The sequence below is a fragment of the Mytilus trossulus genome, chromosome 2, assembly GCF_036588685.1.
Source record: "Mytilus trossulus isolate FHL-02 chromosome 2, PNRI_Mtr1.1.1.hap1, whole genome shotgun sequence".
Classification (NCBI taxonomy): domain Eukaryota; kingdom Metazoa; phylum Mollusca; class Bivalvia; order Mytilida; family Mytilidae; genus Mytilus; species Mytilus trossulus.
In genome coordinates, this window is record NC_086374.1 from 85,781,314 (window position 1) to 85,803,144 (window position 21,831).

Sequence of the window (21,831 nt, forward strand, 5' to 3'; positions counted from 1 at the left end):
TTGAAGCTTACATTGACAATAAAAGTGTAATTGAAGCTGTTTATTCGACTAAACTTGTAGATGACAAGCGTTTAAGAATTGACATTGCAGCAATAGCTGAATCATTGGCATCAAAAGAAGTAGATAATATTAAATGGTGTCCAGGAGACAAACAATTAGCAAACTGCATGACAAAGTTTGGAGCTTCATCTTATGAACTTTTGCAAGTTATTCAAACAGGAAAAATGTTGCAGGACTTTGTTTAAAATTGTGAAATAACTCATAACATTTTATCATTTTATGTTTGTCACATGGGGCAGAATAATCCCCTAGATCTGAGGGTAGTCTAAACCCTGTGACGATCTTGTAATTTTAATTTAGCAACTTTTATGTTTTCTAACGGGGCAGAATAATCCCCTAAGATCTGAGGGTAGTCTAAACCCTGTGAAGATCTTGTAATTGTATAAAACAAAAGAAAGTAGAGGGAATGTTAATCTAATGTCATTTGGACTATATAAAGAGAGATAACTCAATATTATGTTTGAACACTAACTGGTTTCCTGTTGAAGTTATCCTCTTCCTGTCAATGGTGAATTGTGTAACATGTGCTAATAATTATTAAAGCATTAAAACTTATTGATGTCCTTCTGAGTGCATTAACAATAACAGAGAAATCAGCAAAGGATGTTGGGATAGATGTGATCCCAAGGTTAAATTAAGGTCATACAGAACAATCTGTCATAATAATATATCTACCTAAAATAGCTTAAAGTTAAATTATTACAAACACGTCTTCATAAGTGTCTAATTTTAGAATGTGTTCTAATATGATGACCTATTATCGTCAACCAGTATAATCACAGTATGATATGTACTTTTAGTGCAATCACATAAATACACAACACTTGCTGTTTCAAGTTACGCCCAAGTTATTTATACTAACAGGTATTCTCAATTTTCAACATCAAAATCCCAAATTTACGATGGCCAAGATGTGTGGCATAAAACTTCTTGTGTGGAAGTTAAATAACTAATCTTTTTAAACTCCTCATACCATAAACATATATACAGCATTAGGCTTATCAAAATTACGGTTATATTCATATTCCATGATCTTACTATTAAAACAAAGCAGTTTTCACTGGCAATTATTCATCAAACTTCTGGGTAAAACAACTGACAGACAAGATTTTCATTTTCTAAAGGCTTAACACACACAAAAACATCATGCATTGAATATGGAAGTCGTCTGACAAGGAAGATTACAGTGACTAACAAATCCAATCTGAAAATTCCATGCTTGAAAGAAAATACAAATATATAATTTTGGCTTAAGCTTTGGTATACTTGTTCTTTAACTGAAGTGACAATGGAGTTAAATTAACATAAACTGTCCTATTTAATGCACAGTTGAAATTAATTAGTTTAAAGTCTTCCTTGACTATGTGTGAAAAATTGTTGTGCTGCAAAACCTACATAAACAGGGATTGGTGCATGTTTGTGAGAACCATTGATTTACCTTGGCTTACAAAAAACATAAGCTGAAAAATAGGATAAAAGAAATAAATCATTTTTTCAAATTTAGATTTTGAAGAATGGAAATTCTTTCACTTAAATCTGTTTGTTAAGATTATATTATAGTTAAAGTTTGAAGGTATTTGGCCCAGTAGTTTCAGAGAAGAAGATTTTCTAAATAGTTTAAGGTGACAGACAACACACAACAACTTATGCCATCACTTGGCATAAGCTCAAATGGGGCCCCTTCGGGCATGATGAGCTAGAAAGTTGGTTTACATAAAATGATATGTCCTTTCAAAAGACCATAAAAGATAATTCCCAGTTAACTTTCCTGACTTAGCAACACAGCTGGTTCTGTTTTAACCATACCACTGTTTGGGCAACATTATACAAATTATACAAAATCAAGAATCTTAAATCTGAAGTCAATAAAAAACTGTGCCATTTATCACAAATGCTAGATATATAAGAAGATGTGGTATGGGTGCCAATGAGACAACTATCCATCCAAACCACAATTTGTAAAGGTAAACAGAGGTATGGTCTACACTGCTTTCCCTCAAAATTAAGTCCAATACAAAAACTTTAAGTGGGCAAGATTTAATACCCCATGCCCCCATATAATACAGTCAAAGCTTACGGTGACATAGTTGGCATCCATAAACCAATGTTTTGCACAAACAAAAGCTTTTTTAGTAACTATAACCTTGACCTCTGACCTCATATCAAGAGTGATCTTACCCAAGTTGTGTGTTTTCATATATTTAAATAAGGATGCAATTCCATATGAAGCATTTGATTAAACATCTACAAACCACTGTTTTGCACAAACTTCTTTCTTTTATAGTAGCTATAACCTTGACCTTTGACCTTCAAATCAATAAAGTGTGACCATACATTTATCATGTGAGATTGCAATCCCATTTACAAATTTTAACTAAACATCTTCAAACAGATTTTGTTTCCATTTTTGTACTTTGAACTTGTGTCTTTTAAATTATCAAACATTGAATAAATTTCTTAATATATAGCATTACAAAATAATGATCATCTGGAATGAATACTATACATAATAATAAACAATGGTAGAAAAATAATCTAAACTGAAAAAGGACTAGCAAATAAAAAGCTTCTAGTACATTCCTCCCCCAAAATGTCTCACCTGAAAATGTTCTTTATCTGCAACAGTGTCAATAAAAAATATATAATATGGTGCTTTTCATTGAGACTATCCTTAATGTTATAAAACCTGAATAAGGAAAATAAATAAGAACGTGTCAATAGTGCACCACTCGCACTCCATTTTCTATGTTCAGTGGATTGAAAAATTGGGTCAAAAGATTAAAATAAGAAAGATCATATCATAGGAAACATGTGTACCAAGTTTCGAACTGATTGGACTTCAACATCATCAAAACCTTTCTTGACCAAAAACTTTTAACTAACTAGTAGCAGGACAGAAAGACACAAAGACGCTTAGACCCGAAAAAAAAAACCCATAATGATTCATACAGGGGCCTAAAAAAATAATCCTGCCATTATGTGGTTTTAACAAAAACTTATAGGTGTCATTGAATCAAGTGTGAGTTCTGGTACATTTGACCTGATTTAAATTCAGGTAAACTAGTATTTTATTTTATTATTTTTCTATTTTGAAAAGAAAAAAACAAATTTGTTTATGAATGTTCATTTCGGTATCAACAAAATTCTAAAGTCAATAATTAGTTTTGGAAGTAATGTGTGTGAGAAAAGAAGTTTTTTTTTGTTATTTCTAAAAGAAACAAGAACAATGCACATAAAAAAAACTTGATTGTTACACAGCTGATAAATGTTTGACAGAAACCTAACAATAGATGTTTTATCTTAAGCAGTATTTGTGGGAACAATGCATACAAAATGCATGGCATAAATAAATGAAGATACAATTCCCCACTTGAAAAAATACAGTAAAATCAGAGTGCAGAAATGGCAAATTTAGCAATATTTCATTTGCAAAGGAACATTACTCTAGAACAATGGAATAGACACTTGTTAGGCTGTAATAACAATTGTTCATAAGTTTAATCACATTTGGCTGAGTTAAACTATAGATAGAGAACAGGAACTAATTTTGAGACTTCCTGAGAGATGAAATTGTATAAACAGACAAGGACAAAACTTAATGTCGCCTCAGATTTTGATGAATATATTTTGAATAATTCAGAATTTTATTTAATAGAACACATAATACTGCGTAATACAGTATTCCCTCAAACATTTACATCTATTGAGATTAACTTCAGGTCAAATATTATTAAGGTTGAAATCGAAAAGCCATCATAAATATCTTGAATGAAGGTATGGATGGATGCAATGAAGTAGAAAGTCAAATAGCATACACATGTAGGTTTTTTTTTAAAAATAAATCTATGAAAGTGTAAATCTGATTGTGTATATATTTTAGCAGTATATATAATTGATGGAGCAGGTCTTTTCAGGTGAGACAAGTAAACAAAACCATGCAGCAGCTAAAAAGCATGTATAAAAGACTTACCCAGTACCCCTGTAAACAAACAAACAAAATCAATCATGCATGACACACAACAAAACATGCAGTAACAATATGCATAAATATTTGTTAAGCTGCAGACTGTTATAATCATGTGATACTAGTGATTATCTATCTACACCCCCCCCCCCTACATTGAACATACCGGTAGTTACAACCCCACCCCCTACATTAAACATACGGGTAGTTACAACCCCACCCCCTACATTAAATATACGGGTAGTTACATCCCCACCCCCTACATTAAATATACGGGTAGTTACATCCCCACCCCCTACATTAAACATACAGGTAGTAACATCCCCACCCCCTACATTAAACATACCGGTAGTTACATCCCCACCCCCTACATTAAACATACCGGTAGTTACATCCCCACCCCCTACATTAAACATACTGGTAGTTACATCCCCACCCCCTACATTGAACATACCGGTAGTAACATCCCCACCCCCTACATTAAACATAATAGTAAAAAGTTTTAATTATAAATTTGGCAGACACATCAAAAAAGTTCAAATAGATATTCAAAGATATTTTCTAATGTCATAATTAAATGTACAAATTAGGGACTTTTTAATAAGTTTAAGAAAGAAGTTCAAGATATTTCTTGATGCAACAATTTTAAAGATAAATTTCTAGTTTTAAAACTGACATTACAAAATGGTAATGACAGATTTTCATGTTGATCTTGGAAATTTCATGACAGCGAAAAAAGGTGATGGCAAACACAATTTTGTTTTCCCTTCTTTAATATGCCAAACATGGAGAGATTTTTTTTTCTTTTCTAAAAGATATGTGTCATGCTTTAAATCTCTTGTTAAGATAACTTATCATGTTTGAAAAAAAAACACCATTTAAAATGTCAACTTGAAAAAGACACCTTTGAAATATTCCAATTAATTTGAAAAAAAAAACACTATATTTATAACTTAAAAATATTTAGAATGAAATATTAGAAATAGATTTGTCTTCAAAAGATGAGCAAGCAGATAACAATTACTCAAAAACCTTTATATCTTAAATGATACAGAAAATTAAAATTAAGTAACAAACGTATCACCATGATTATAACATGTGACTGCAGGACTAATTTGGTTTCCTGTCACTTGGAATGTCTATTGGAACGACAACAAACAAGAAATTGTACAGCATAACTGCTTCTAGTAATGGTCCAAACTTAAAGCTTGCCACATTCTGTGAATTCATTGTTATTCATCAGATATCAATTTACTGGATGCAAGCATGGAAGTATTATATTGACAATATAATACTTCCATGGTACAAGTGAACCCCAAATTAAAACTTTCCGCAAATTACATTTTTTTAGACTTGTATGCAGTCTTTGGCAAATCATCAGAATAAAAAAATCACGAAAAATTTAATTTTTACAAAATTTAGGAAAATTGGTATCTTAAAAAAATATATAAATCCACAATATGTTAGGCATGCAGTGCTTCAACTTCTGTCTAATTTTCTTTTAAATATTTGCCCGATGATTTGGTAAGATATCCAAGTATCAGGAAACATACCAATATGTACTAATTACTCCTATATTGGGTGGATTTGTTGGTTTACAAGCTTTAAATCAAGGGAAATGAGCATGGTAGGTAATGTGTCTAACAAATGCATTGCTCTACACCAGGATTATCTTAAAATTTTGTGTCAATATTTCAGGGATAGTTTCCTCTTCCAATATATACAGGGTGTGATCATTTAACTACGTGTTCTCATTCAAATGAATAGTCAGAATTTTTAACCTATTATCAAGGTTTAAAGCACTTTGTGAAAAATTTGAAATAAATTTTCAATTTTTTTAGCTAAACATACGAACTGCAAAACTGTTTTTTCCCCCAACCTATATACCCTAATTTTAAACAGAAACCTGAAATATAATATTTTTGTAGAATTTACAAGCAATCTATTTGTCCAATAAATTTACTTTTGGTTGAGACATAAGTATACTTAAATCTTAATAATTCCATGTTTAGTATGTACATAATCATTAAATTAGAGTTACCTAGGAAGCATTTGATTAATAAAATAATCTTAAAGACAGATTTATTCAGGGTAAAATAGCCAGATAGTTTTACAGTACAACAAACACCCAGTTAATCTAGACAACAAATACAGACCAAGATACCAGTACAGGGTTATGTCCCTTTGACTACCTACCAGAACAGCTGGACAAACACAGGTTGGAGGTAATGTATGTTCACGGAATTCTCCTAGATCACATTCTGGTTTGACAAGTGGGGCACATTTGTTGTGTAGCTGTAAAACATTAAAATACACTTATCAAGTATCTTTATATGACTAAACATGTGTTGCAGCTGTAAAACATCAAAATACACTTAGCAAGTATGTTTAAATGACTAAACATGTGTTGTGTAGCTGTAAAACCTTGAAATATATGTTACAACTGGGTTTATCTAATTCTACATTTGTTGTGAAGCAGTTAAACTTTAAGATACATTTATCAACTATATTTATCATGCTGTACATGTGTTATGTATAAGTTAAATATAAAACAAGAGGCTCTCAAGAGCCTGAATCGCTCACCTTGATTGTTTTGGTTAAATCTCTCATCAATGATTATTTTGGCTTTTCAATTTATTTAAATGTTCTTTGAATCGTCCTATTTTCTTCAAAAGCAAAAAAAACCAAGAGGCTGTCACAACGACAGCAAACCGGATTTATTAACATTTATTTGTGTCCTGGCAATATCACAAGAACCATTACTGATGATTGGTGAAAGTTAAAATTGTCAATATCAAATTTGACCTCTATTTTGTCATCAGTATCAACATATTAAAATTTGAAAAGCTTAGATTGAATGGTTTGTGAGTAAATGCAACAACGTGAATGGAAACACCATTTTACGATCTTTCAAGAACCATTACTCCTGAACGGTAAAAGTCAAAATCGTCATTATTAAACTTGACCTCTATTTTGTCATCAGTAACAACATATTAAAATTTGAAAAGCTTTGGTTGAATGGTTCATGAGAAAATGCACCGACACGACTGGAAACACCATTTTTCAATCTTTCAAGAACCATAACTCCTGAACGGTAAAAGTTAAAATCGTCATTATTGAACTTGACCTCCATTTTTTCACCAGTAACAACATATTAAAATTTGGGAAGCTTTGGTAGAACAGTTCATGCGTAAATGCACGGACACGACTGGAAACTCCATTTTTCAATCTCTCAAGAACCATAACTCCTGAACAGTTAAAATCAAAATTGTCATTATTCAACTTGACCTCCATTTTGTCATCAGTAACAACATATAAAAATTTGGGAAGCTTCGGTAGAACAGTTCACACATAAATGCACGGACACGACTGGAAACTCCATTTTTCAATCTTTCAAGAACCATAACTCCTAAACAGTAACAACATATTAAAATTTTAAAAGCTTTGGTTGAACGGTTCATGAGTTAATGCACGGACCGCCCGCCGTACATCACCAAATCAATAACCGACATTTTTGTCACAAAAATCCGGTTAAAAACTGCATTTGACCCCTATATTCTATTTTTAGCAATGGCGACCATGTTTGTTGATAGATCAAAACTTCGGATACAATTTATAAACTAGATACCCTAAGGAACATTCAGTTAAAGTTTGGAAGTATTTGGCCAAGTAGTTTCAGAGAAGAAGATTCTTGAAATAGTTTACGACGACAGACGACGAAGATGACGACGGACGCCAAGTGATGGCATAAGCTCACTTGGCCCTTCGGGCCAGGTGAGCTAATAATATATTTCAACTGTGTTTATATAAATATACATTTATTGTGAAGCTAAAAAACATCAAAATACACTTATCAACTATTTTTATCTGAATATAAATATTATATTTGTAAGTCATTTTCAAATTGTCATTTTTTGGTGTAGATACAAATCTTTAGTCTCCACTTTAAAATAAAACCTTTTCTATACTCAGAACATATTGTAATGAAAAGACCATTATTGAAGACTTGAACTTATTAGGTCTTTTTTTTGTGTTATTTTGGTTTGCCTCATTACAATATATCTTACCAGGGGCGTAGCTACCCGGAGGCACGACAGCACGTGCATCCACGTCGTTTTCACAACAAAAAAAACCCAAAAAAATGAAGAGAGAGAGAGAAATGAGTTGTCAATCGGAATCGGACAGCGACGCGTGATGCATGTATTATCTTAGACTATTATGATTATTATATTTGTTTAACGTCGGAGACTGTTGGTGTCCCGGATATTAGTTGACAACCTATAGTTACAAGTGTTGATGAAGCTGTTCGAGTCATGCAGAAAAAGATCGTGGCTCCATATACACTTACACGCAGTTGCGTGTATATTGATTCGGCATGCAAAAAAGGAAATGGCAAAATCAAAATTTATAAATTGCATGTTAAAGGAAACAACTATGTTGTCACCTTTTTAATTAATGAAATATTATTAAATAACGACATTTGGTTTCAAAATAAAAAAAATGACAAGATCAGGAGGTAACTTGTATCTTTTACAAGATTTGAATTTATATTCAGTCTAAGACATGTAGTTTTGGGGAATATTTCACAGTGTACAGTTCATCAGTTTGGAATGAGATGTACCAATCGGCATTAGAATTATTAGATCCCTTGGGCTTCGATATCGTTGAAAATATGCCGAGGCGAAGTGGTCGACAGACTACCGGAGCCAATCACCCTGCAACCATGCCAAAACAGTATTGGAAATTCTTATTATTTTTTGCGTTTTTAGACCATATGATAAGGGAACTGGAAAGTGGAGTCGCTTCAAGTATTATCTTCTTAGCGCTGTATCTGCTTTATCATAATGTAGGAAATATCTCAAATCTCAATATTGTCTGAGACATACGAAACTGACCTGTTGTGTAATTTTGACGAATTCAATTGGGTCAAGGTCGCTCAATGTCGGACAAGTAGGCTGGTTTATAACATCTCGCGAGTGCTACCATACCATGATGGAGATATTTCAGTCACGGTACTACATATGTAATTGAAAACAAATAGAGAAGTTTCTTTCTTCCAAGACCCAAAGAGCAGATTTTGGACAATTTTGAGTAAATTCTTATCAAAAATATGAGTTGTTTATTTGTTACTCTATTCAGAAGATTTATTAATAGTTTTACATTCATAAATTTTTATCTACATATACATGTAGCTCCTCTTTTAGCCGTCCTATGTCCAAAAACCGAAAAAAAAACATTTAACTGCAAAATAGGGTCCCAAAATTTTTTTGGCTCGCTCCGCTCAGCCGAACTTGCTTCCACGTCGTTTCTTTCTAGCTACGCCCCTGCTTACATTCAACAAGTTTATCTATTTGCACAGTTGTGGTGCTATTGTGTGGCATTAATATTTTTCCAGGTTTTCTGTTTGTTTTTTTAGTAATCAAGCTTGTTTTAGCGCTTGACACTTATTTGTTTAAGAATCTAGTCACTTTTAAGTATCTGTATTTTTGCTTATAGCAGTTTTTATAACAAGAGGCTGTCAGAACAACAGCAAACTGAATTTATTAACATTTATTTGTGTCCTGGCATTTTTCAATAACACAAGAACCATAACTCCTGAACGGTGAAAGTGAAAATCGTCATTGTCAAACTTGACCTCCCTTTTGTTATCAGTTACAGTAACAACATATTAAAATTTGAAACGCTTTAGTTGAACAATTCATGAGTTAAAGCATGGACATGACTGCAAAGACCATTTTTCAATCTTTCAAGAACCATAACTCCTAAACGGTAAAAGTCAAAATTGTCATTATTGTATTTGACCTCCATTTTGTTTAAGTTTTAAAAGCTTTGGTTGAACAGTTCATGGGTAAATGCACAGACAACATTTGGCTGCTGCCTGGCCACCACGGGGGGGTCTCAACATGGGATTTTGGGTACAGGTGTGCAGCTGGGATTTTAAAAACACCCCCCATTCATATATTGAATAATTGTGAAATCCCTACCTATACATATATTTCACAGCGAAATCATAACCCATTCATATATTTATCATCTCAAATAGTACCTATATGCATATACAATCTTATTATACATCAAAAACACTACCTATTGATATATTTCCTCGGTTAAATTGCACCCCATTGATATATTTGACGGACCAAAAAAGGGACCCATTCCAGCGGCACATATGTATATACCTTTATATAGGAAGAGACCCCCCCCCCCCCCCCGTGCTGGCCACAAACCCACCCAACCAACCCCTGTACATCCCAAAATCAATTATCAACATCTTACTCAAAAATCGGGTGAAAAATTGTTATTGTGGTAATAACACCGGCTACAAATGTACTTACTGTAACGTGACACCAGCGACAATGTAGTCCTGTCACACCATTTAAAGTCTTTACGGATTTCTTACATTTATCACATTTTCCTGGACAATTTCCTTCCACCCAGTGATGGTTCATCACCTGTTAATTATCAAAATAGTAAATTATATCAAATAATTATACATCTATAGAAATCTTCAAACATTATATACATCTGTATGATGTACAATACTAAGTCATGCAATGACAAATTAAATATTTGTTTTCAATTTTCATTTAAAAAATCATTCACTATATACAATCTATAATTTTTTTATATGAAAAGTTGTTATTTTTTTTCAAATATCCACTGTGTTTTATATATAATAAATATCTGTTAAATTCCTCACATGTTCATATTCATTCATATTTTTACTACAATTTTATAATATCTGGTTGCTATATATATTATGAATTGATAAAATCTTTGAATTAAATGACTAAAACATATATTTGGTTAGCGCTTCATTGTCAATCCACTTAATGAAAAAATAGTCTTCATTTTTTGACACATATTTCATAAGGCATGATAAAATGTATTCATGAACAAGAAAATATTGCTTGGAATCGGTCTACATGCTTTGAACTCAATCTTAGTCGTACTGCTGAGGTTTATGAATATGTAAAAGTGATTTCAAAGCCTATAAAAGGTGTGGCTAATCATACACGTTGATCTCATTGAGCTACTGCAGCAATCCTTAAAGTGTTGTTGTTAAAACAGCCTTGGCAATAATAATGTTATCCATATTATAGAAGTGTTCATGCTCTATAAAGAACACTCAATTCTCTTTGAAAACACTTTTCTATAACACAATTTATATATAACTTATCACCAAAATCCATGCTCTTTTAATGATACTTCACACAAGAAAACAAATATTCTTCTAAAATATTATTCCAACTACTTGGCACACAGTAACACATATTCTTCTAACACATCAAACAAACTACATCTATTCTATTTGTTAGGAGGAGGTGGTGTACAACATAGAAATGTAGTACAACACTCCCAAAGATTTTTGTGATATTTAATGAATGGGAATTAGGGTGGGTTGGAGTAGAAAAGGGGGGACTTTAGATTTATGTGAATGAAATAGGACTTGTGGGGATGGAAGTTTTACTTTAAAATTTTTGTGATATTTAATAAATAAAACAAGACAAAGAAAATTAGACTTTGAAAAGTTATGGACTCTATATAAAAATATGTACATTTTAGTAACATTTTGTAGCTAATAGAGTCTGAAAAAAATCATCAATTCTAGTCACATGATGAGATGTTTGATAAGTTAATAAGACAAATACTTTATACGAGTTAAAGTTTTATGATATATAATCACTAACCTAGGAGAAGGTCAGTAAAACTACCATGAATCAATTTATTTTTTGTCGATACTTTCACGTTTAGCCCTTCCTAGTCAAATTTGAAGTGTTTTTCAAACTTTGTTGGTTCTAATATTTACCAAAAAATCGAACTATTCTGGACAATTTATTTGGGCATTTTTTTTCTTCTCACCAAAATAAGCTGGTTTACAGTTTTCTCTATCATTTTAAATATTGATTTCTTAAATTTCTCCATCTATGAAATATTTAATTTACATTTTGTGGTCAGTTGATTTGAGGAATTTGAATTCATAAATAAGTTTATGATATAATAAAATGTGGCTTCATTACCACTACCTGTTATACCTACATACAGACATAAGTTCCCATCACAAAAATCTATGGTCGCATTGTGTATTTAAGTGTTTTACCTGCGGTCTGTTTACCTGTGATGTTTTTTTAGATTTGACATACGTAGTTATACAACATGCTGGAGCTCTCTGAACACATCTTTCGTGTACTGTGTATTTACAAACTGTAATAAGAAAACACACAAAAAAAACATTAAAAACAATGAAAAAGTACCTTTGTGGTTTGTGGGAACTTTTTTTGTTTTGAAACTTGAATTTCTAAAGTGCATTTCGTCTTTTGACATGTAAATCATTGGATTAAACTTTTTATTAGGTACCAATATTTGTGGTTTTTAATAACTCACAAAATGTGAGTTCAGCACTACTTTTAAATTATGCATTGTATTATAGAACGGTATGGTCCAAGACCACAATTGTCGTCCCTTGATTTTCGTTGTCCACAAATATAGTCCCTAGTGTGGACAGTGTGTTACTTGCACATTTTTTTTTATACCTCTCCAATTGCATTTCTCCATGTTTTATACCTCAAATAGCAAGTAGGGGGGTGAAATGACACTGTCCGAAAATTTGGATAATGAATTTTAGAGTAAAGTAGTGATTTGGTCCAGCTGAAAAAGGTTACAAATTAGCATTTTGGAAGCTGTTTTAAAAGATTTTAAGACCCCATAACATGAAATTGTCCATATTTTGAGTTGGAGCTGATGAAGTTTTCTACAATTTTGATATTTGTCCCAAAAGTAGTACAACACACTAAAAAAAATATTGAGAAAGCACCTCTTGGATTTTTTTTAATTTTCATTTATTGTCTATAAGAAATGCACTACAAAATAATTGTGGTCTCAGACTTTACTAAATATTAAGATTATACCTCAATTATTTTTAATCTTTTTGGTATATAGGTAACCATATAAAGGCAATTTTATAAATCTAGTAGGTGTATTATGAAATCAAGTGACAGGTTGAGGAACCAGTTCATTCGGTGTCCTTTTCAAGGTCAAATGAATTTCGAATTCATATCCAAATGTAGTGTTGTGTAGTTTACATTTTGTGTTACTTACATGTACACCACACACCTTGTTTGCCTATTCTCATTAATGTATAGGGTTGTGTAAGATTTACATTGTGTAACATACTTAATTATAATCCTGGTACCTTTGAGAACTATTTACATTTATATTTACATTTTGAGGAACTTTCATGCACATTGATATTTTGTGTAACTTAAATATACAGTACAACCCTTGCTTTCATATGTTGTGTGTGATTTACATTTTGTGTAACTTTCATGTTCCATTACATTTTTTGGTAATTTAAATGTACATTTAGTCATTGTGTAACTTACACCTTGTTTTCCTACACTTATCAACATATTGTGTAGTGTGTGATTTGCTGGTTGTGTAACTTACATGTACAGCACAACCCTTGTTTTCCTACACTTATTAACATATTGTGTAGTGTGTGATTCATTTGTTGTGTAACTTACATGTACAGCACAACCCTTGTTTCCCTACACCCATTAACATATTGTGTAGTGTGTGATTCACTTGTTGTGTAACTTACATGTACAGCACAACCCTTGTTTTCCTACACCCATTAACATATTAAGACACAAATTACAGTAAGCGGGTCTCCCAAAATGTTTTAATCTCCAGACATGAGTCCCATCATCTTGTACATTCTGTTAAATAGAAAAAAAAATTAAAAAGTGTCATGTCATCAATAATAACTATACATTCTAATTTCAGTCAAGATGTTTCAATGTTGGTTTTTTTTTATTGAAAAACAAAACATGCAACATTGCAATATCAAAGTCAATTCTCCATGGTAGTGGGGTTTTTTTTGCCATGGTATTGTTAGTTGAGTTATGATTTGTAATTATTGTACCTTCAGAGTCTTTTTTCAATTAGTTGTATTCTATTGTCACATGTTTAAGAAATTACTATTATCAATTTTTCCTGATTGTCTGCTGTTCAAGATTCACAGTAATAAATGCTTGTATTAAATTTATGAATCTATATTATACAGTGCCTTTATTCAAAACTCACAAAGAATGATTTTTGTAACATTAACCAAATTTAACAAACAAAAAACACTCAAGTCTAATTTTAGATCCCTGCTAGTCTAGATCATAGTGATGAATTAAGCAAGGCTAAAAGAAATCAAAATTGAGGGTGAACCATTTTTCTCTAGACAAGCAGTCAGTATAACAATGTGAATTAGGCTGATTTATGAAGGAAACCACCAACATGGCGAAATAAGGGCTCAAAACCTAATATCACAATATATAATACAACCATGTATAAGTCTACCATTATTAGCAGGGGCAGATCCAGCCATTTAAAAAAGGGGGGTTCCTAACCCAGGACAAAGGGGGTGGTTCCAACTATATGTCCCCATCTATATGCATTGATCGTCCAAAAAAAGGGGGGTTCCAACCCCTGGAACCCTCCCTTTGGATCCGCGCCTGATTCTCTCGTCTTCGAAATAAAGAATGCAGACTATGAATTGTGAATTGACAATGACATGTAAAAGTAAATCGTACTGTATCTAATCCTAGTAAGACTAATAAAGGTATGGTTGTCATCCCTCCTCTCTTCCATTCCTCCAACGATACTGTACCATCAGAATCATAATCTATCTCTATCATCATATCTTGTAAAATCTATAAATAGAAAATAATCTATCTTGTAAAATCTATATATAGAAAATAATTACTCTTTATCATCATATCTTGTAAAATAGAAAAATAGCAAATAATCTATCTTGTAAAATATATAAATAGAAAATAATTACTGTTTATCATCAAATCTTGTAAAATCTATAAATAGAAAATAATTACTGTTTATCATCAAATCTTGTAAAATTTATCGATAGAAAATAAATAATCCATCTATCATCATGCATATCTTGTAAAATCAAAAAATAAAAATGACCAACAGATCCACTCATCAGACATTTTAAATGGATTTAAGTTAGATCTTGACTGTCAGATTTGAGTCAACTTATTTCCAATAAATAAACACCATATGGTGTCCTTTAGTTGTTAAAGTTTATGTCTCTAACTCTGGTGAGAGTTGTCTCATTGCCAATCATACCACATCTTCCTATTTTTATATTTACATATTGTGGATTGTTTTTTATTTTTTGGACACCATTTTTTTCTGGATTTCGTGGGTACAGGTAAACCACAAATAAATTTTTTAACAAGTGACAATTTTTCATTAATCTTGTAGGCTGACTTTTGCCAAACCATGAAATTTAGTATCCTAATGGACATACAATCTTTTCTCAACCCACGAAAATTGGTACCCCAAAAATAATTGAATCCACAGTAAATATGATTTAATTAAAAATAACTGCTTATCTTTTAGACTCTTTAAGGATTAAAAAAAACTCTGGATTTTTTTAATAAGTGATATTTAACCTGGTTTACACAAGTGCGGATAAGTTAACAAAAAACTTACGATTAAAAAACCTATTTATAAATCATAGAAATGGAAATGTTACAAGCTTCAATGGTAATAAGACAACTCGTACATTTATAATATCAATATGAATAAATTGCTCGCATAATATTTCTACAACTCCCAAACAACTGTGAATAAGAACATTAAACTTTTTAAATATTTAAAATTTTCTAGTTATTAAACTCGTAAATTTAAAAGATGAAAAAAATGATGTAAAATTTCATCAAAAATCATATCAAATTTGAATTTGAATTTCAATTTGATAATATTGTTATCTAACATATCATCACTTTAATATAAAATATTGATGGCCTGAAACTAAATAAACTCTACATTGAAGTGCCAGTCACCTTTTACATATTTATGGGACTATGATACTAGCATGAGGATAAACAACGATCTAAATTTTACAGCACACGGATGCCTCTCTCACTTTTATTTTCTATGTTCAGTGGACCATGAAATTTGGATCAAAACTCTCAATTGGCAATAAAAATTAGAAAGATACTAGCATCGGTAACATGTGTACTAAGTTTCAAGTTGATTGGACTTCAACTTCATTCAAATTTACATTGACTAAATACTTTAACCTGAAGCTGGATAGACAGACAGAGCACGGATGAATGAACGGACAACAGAATGCACAGGCCGAAAAACATTATGACCCTAGGTGGGGCAAAAAAAGGAACAAAAATTTATGTTTTCCAACAACTAGTATTTTCGATAACTTTCATGGCATAGGTGGTTTGCATATCATGTCAAAAAGGTGCTTTTGTCAGAAAAAGTCAATACAATTTTGAAAACAAATAAATGCACAGTTTGACTATCTTTGCAATATTACTAGAATGTTTAACACATGGGGTTATTCAAGAAAGTCTTTCATTCTTTATAATTATAAATTAAACTGCAATTTAATTTACATCAATCTAAATAACAGCTTCAAGAAGTGCATGTTTTATCAAAATTTATAACTGGTTATTTGTATTTTTGCCTCATTGCTACGCCTTTAATTAGAGCAAAACAATTATCTGCGCCATTAACAAACATATAATGTTACTAAATTGTAGGTCACTTTAGTTCAAACCCAAATGTATGATAAACTTCATATGTATAGCACAGTTAGCAAGTTGTCAAAAATATACTGTTTGCAATAGACTATATTATCGACTTTTGACTCCGGTTTTTATTATTTTTCAACAGGTTACCTGCAACATCCTGGTACTCGGTCAAATATGAGCAACGTAAAGAAGTAACATCAAGCATCCGTGTGATTTGAGGGTAAATTTAAATTTTCCCATGAGTTTGTCGTGTAAAGAAAATATGAAGCAGTCCATTTTCCCCAAGAATTGTACTGATTAAATGTTTGATGTAACTTCTTTTCGTTGCTCTTAATTGACCAAGTACTAGGATGTCGTAGGTACCTGTTAAAAAATAATAAAAATCGGAGTCAAAAGTCGGTAATATGAAAGTAGTCTATACGACTAGATGTTAAACATTAATTCTAATACAAAGCTGTTGCTCATAGTAAAATATTTAGCATAAAGAATCATAAATGGTCAACCAGTGGTTTAATCCCATAAATTCAAGCCACCATGAATTATATCTTTATCAATCAATCAAGCACACAAGCAATAATATTTTCACCTCATTCATTTATTAATTAAGAGACAGTAGCACAGAATAAAACAGTTCATGACGAAATTCAACTTTAGACTAGATTAAAATAAATAGGAGGTCTTTTTTACTGATCTAACATGAGATAGCACAAGTTTATCCTTTTGTCTGTATGGATAGTCAGGGGCAGATCCAGCCAATAGTTAAAAGGGGTTCCCAACCCAGGAGAAAAGGGGGTTTCAAATATATGTCCCCATTCAAATGCATTGATCGTCCCCCAATAAAAGGCGAGGTCCAATCCCTGGGACCCTCTCCTTGGATCCGCTACTGTTAGTTGTCTCTTAGCAGTCATACCATATGTTTGTATTTGAATATTTATCCTCTCAAGGTGTAGTTTACTTACAGGTTTAAGTTCAGATACATCCCAGCCTAAATATTCTGCTACAGACATCATCTGGTTAACAATACAATCCAGTTCCTACAGAAACAATCACAAACATGTTTAATATATCATAATCACAAACATGTTTAATATCATAGACGTAATCACAAACATGATTAATATCATATTGACATAATCACACACATGTTTAACATCATATGGACATAATCACAAACATGTTTAATATCATATTGACATAATCACAAACATGTTTGATATCATAGACATAATCACAAACATGTTTAATATCATATCAAAATAATCACCAACATTTTTAATATCATATGGACATAATCACAAACATGTTTAATATTTCAAAGTGAATTATCAAAATAATGAGAAATAATTCAAGTTCTCCATTTACCAAAAATTACAGTATATCTAAGTCCAGATCGTCAAACAAATAGTGGGCCTTAGTGGTTGAGTGGTCTAATTAAAAACAAAAAAAGAAAAAAAAGATGTGGTATTATTGCCAATGAGACAACGCTCCACAAGAGACCAAAATGACACAGAAATAAACAACTATAGGTCACCATACGGCCGTGTTAAACTAATACGTTTCCTCAGGTTGAAAGTTGCGATTAAATAAAGCAAACAAAAGTTCTAATGGAGAAATCAGTATGTTGTCATCGAAATTTTGTTTGGTTATTAGCTGGATTGCTGTCTCATTGATGTCTATACCAACTCCTTTCATTCATGCTTAACATAACAAGTTCAAATTGAAACAAATGAAACTGCCAGCTACTGCTCACTGATGATATCCCCACCCCAAGTGGATAATTTTAACAGTGTAAAAATATGTAAGTGTTCAGTTAAGTGGAAGTTATTGAGTGATGAATCTGAAATATACATCATAAGGTATAGCTGACTTATATAAACGGAGAAACCAAATTTCAGAAATTCTTGTGTTGTAGTTCCTGAGAAAGATGCCAGGGATGAAAAATATTCATAGGACAGAGGGATGGACACGCAGAGGTAAAATACTTTTTGCTCAATATGAACATATCTCTTTTTTTACATCCCAATTTTCAGAGCCAGATGTATGAATATATTTTCTTAATACTCACACTGCTGTCAAGGAGACCGTTACCATCGGTGTCATACAACCTAAACATAACTGAAATAAACAATTGTAACATAAGTCAAATTCTTATAAAGGTTGAAAACTGAGTGCTATAAATTAGACTGATAAACAAGAATGTGTCCATAGTACAAGGATGCCTCACTCACACTATCATTTTCTATTTTCAGTGGACCATGAAATTGGGTTAAAAACTCTAATTTAGCATTAAAATAAGAAAGATATTATTATAGAGATCATGTATTTTAAAGTTTCAAGTTGATTGGACTTCAACTTTATCAAAAACTACCTTGACCATAAACTTTAACCTGAATATAGTTATCAAAGGTACCAGGGTTATAATTTAGTACGCCAGATGCACGTTTCGTCTACATAAGACTCATCAGTGACGCTCATATCAAAATATTTATAAAGCCAAACAAGTACGAAGTTGAAGAGCATTGAGGATCCAAAATTCCAAAAAGTTGTGCCAAATACGGCTAAGGTAATCTATTCCTGGGATAATAAAATCCTTAGTTTTTCGAAAATTCAAAGTTTCAGGAAATTTATAAAAATGACCACATAATTGATATTCATGTCAACACCGAAGTGCTACTGGGCTGGTGATACCCTCAGGGACGAAACGTCACCAGCAGTGGCATGGACCCAGTGGTGTAAATAGTTATCAAAGGTACCAGGATTATAATTTAGTACGCCAGACGTGCGGTTCATCTACATAAGACACATCAGTGACGCTCATATCAAAGCCGTCCAGACAGAAGGACGAAAGAACTTAAAGATACACAGACCAAAATTATGCCCCTAGGTTGTGCACAAAAACAGAAATATTTACTGCAATGAAACATTATCTTAAATCAAAGTTCTGAAAACATATTTTGGAGGAAAACAACAATTAAATGTGGAAAAATCCAGATTCTCCATCACTTTTACTTTCTACACATTTATAGACATACTGTAAATTCAGAAATTATTGGGTGCATTTATCATTGCGATTTTGTTTTCTTACACTATAATGCAATTTTAATTTTTGCGATATTGAGAAAATTTCTGTTTTATTCATATGAAAAATTTCAAAATGCGAGTTTAAATTATTGCGATAACATCGCAATAATTTCTGAATTTACAGTAGTTAATAAATTTTTAATTGATTTATATATCTTTGGAATTATTTACATTATAAACATCATACACTTTATGTTTTTAATCATTAAAACTTGAGTTTGTTTTAACTTGATATTCAATTTATAACTCATCTCCCTCTTCTTTTTTCTTTTACTGAAAATCAAATTAAATCCCTTAAAGAACCTTATCTTTCATGACATATTTTATTTACATCTGGCCAAGAATAAATGAAAGAACTGCAAGCGATAACATAAACTGACCACTCTATAAATAAACATATAATATAAATACATATCAATAATATACCCACTGAATAACCTTGAATGTCTATTTATTGATATATAATTACATTCATAATGACCAGTGGTCAAATTAATGACGATGATATAACGAGGTGAAAATAGGGAATTAGTGAGAAAAAATAATAATGATTTATGACGTAAACTAATAAGCATAATTATGTTCTATTAAAGTTGTCTACATTCAAAATGAACTGACTCATAAATTTTAATTTTTCTGTGATCCCTGTCCCTTAAATTGATTTGTTTCTGTGTAAAGTACAAGAATCAGTGCGCAACACGAAAAGCATTAAGCCTCAGCCTTGAATGATGTCCAATGAAAAAAGGTCTTTTTTCTCATATATTATAGTGTCAACTTCTCACTGTGACTTTAGGATGATGAACAGCAATAAAAGTTCTCTTCCTTTGGTTTTTTTTTAAGTGTGACTTTTTAATAGTTCAAGTACTATACATATACTTACATTCTAGTTTGTCCTCTGAGGTCTACCGGCCTCTAACAAATTGGTACCCCACAAATAATTATGAATCAGTAGTACATATACTTACATTCTAGTTTGTCCTCTGGTCTACCGGCCTCTAACAAAGACAGATAACAAACTAGATCTTTAAGAAACATGTGACCATTTTTGATATCGTTACTACTGGACCTATTCCTCACTGATTTAAGCTCCACTGGGGCAGTTTTCAGTAAGGAGGAGTTTGACTGTCTAACCCATGGGTCCAATGAATCTATTGAATGGCCTGTAAAATAAATATTATTATACAAATAACACAGGAGATTAAAAGAAATGTGGTCACTTATTACATGACTGAAAAAAAAGGTTTAATCCATTCAACTTAAATAATGAACTTTCATTCACATATATATGGCATATCTACCAAAAAACTTTTCAATGTGATTTCAGCAACTTGTGTTTATGTAAAAGTTCAGTAAAATCACACATAATTTGTATATAAATATATATCCCTTAAAATAAATCATTTTTCTGTAAAAACATTCTTTGTTGGATTGGGAAAAAAAACATTTGCAAATTTCATTTTAAAGTTTAAAAGTGAAACATGTTTAAACCTGCCTTATTCTTTATGTATAACAAAAAAGATGTGGTATGATTGCCAATGAGACAACTGTCCACAAGAGACCAAAATGACACAGACATTATGTGCCTGTCACAAGTGAATTGCTTACATCCACTGCATTTGAACTACGGTGGATAGTTGGTGGATAGTTGTCTCATCGGCAATCATACCTCATCTCCATATTTTAATATATTTTAACATCCCACTATTCTGTGACATATTTATAGGCAAAATCTAAATCCTGTTTTTACTGAAACCTTAGGCAAAGAAACACCATATTTTTAAGGGAAAAAAATGTTGTTGAGCAAGGCAGACAAACATATCTGTCTAAATGTAACATTTAACAATACATATCAGTTCAAGAATTGTATAGATTTAGAGAATAGAGTTATATTAAAAACCACCACCTAGTGTGGGATTTTCTGGCTGTGTTTCAGACACATTGTTGCCTTGGGCTGTTTTTCTTCTGTTTGGTCGGGTTGTTTTCACTTTAACACATTCCCCATTTCCATTCTCAATTTAATTATGACACACGAAGTATATATTAAATACATAATTGTGATAATTATAACATTATAATGATAACATATTGTTACACCACTATATAAATAATATTAATTAGCTCTCTATCAAATAATAGTCTTTATTCTATTTGTAGAAATAT

General features: G+C 31.7%; 1 protein-coding gene across 9 annotated transcripts in view; it reads right to left on the minus strand.

Moving 5' to 3' along the window:
- LOC134708213 (diacylglycerol kinase beta-like) overlaps positions 1-21,831 on the minus strand; it is a 109,737-nt gene that overhangs the window by 42,402 nt on the left and 45,504 nt on the right. For 8 of the 9 annotated variants that reach the window (XM_063568574.1, XM_063568580.1, XM_063568573.1 and 5 more), the window contains 8 exons: positions 20,637-20,831; positions 18,656-18,705; positions 17,550-17,624; positions 14,608-14,727; positions 13,626-13,743; positions 12,126-12,229; positions 10,360-10,476; positions 6,221-6,319 (listed from right to left, as the gene is read on the minus strand). In XM_063568574.1, the coding sequence (XP_063424644.1) occupies positions 6,221-6,319; positions 10,360-10,476; positions 12,126-12,229; positions 13,626-13,743; positions 14,608-14,727; positions 17,550-17,624; positions 18,656-18,705; positions 20,637-20,831 (878 nt within the window). The remainder of the gene's footprint in view (positions 1-6,220; positions 6,320-10,359; positions 10,477-12,125; positions 12,230-13,625; positions 13,744-14,607; positions 14,728-17,549; positions 17,625-18,655; positions 18,706-20,636; positions 20,832-21,831) is intronic. The other variant, XM_063568577.1, reaches the window with a different exon arrangement.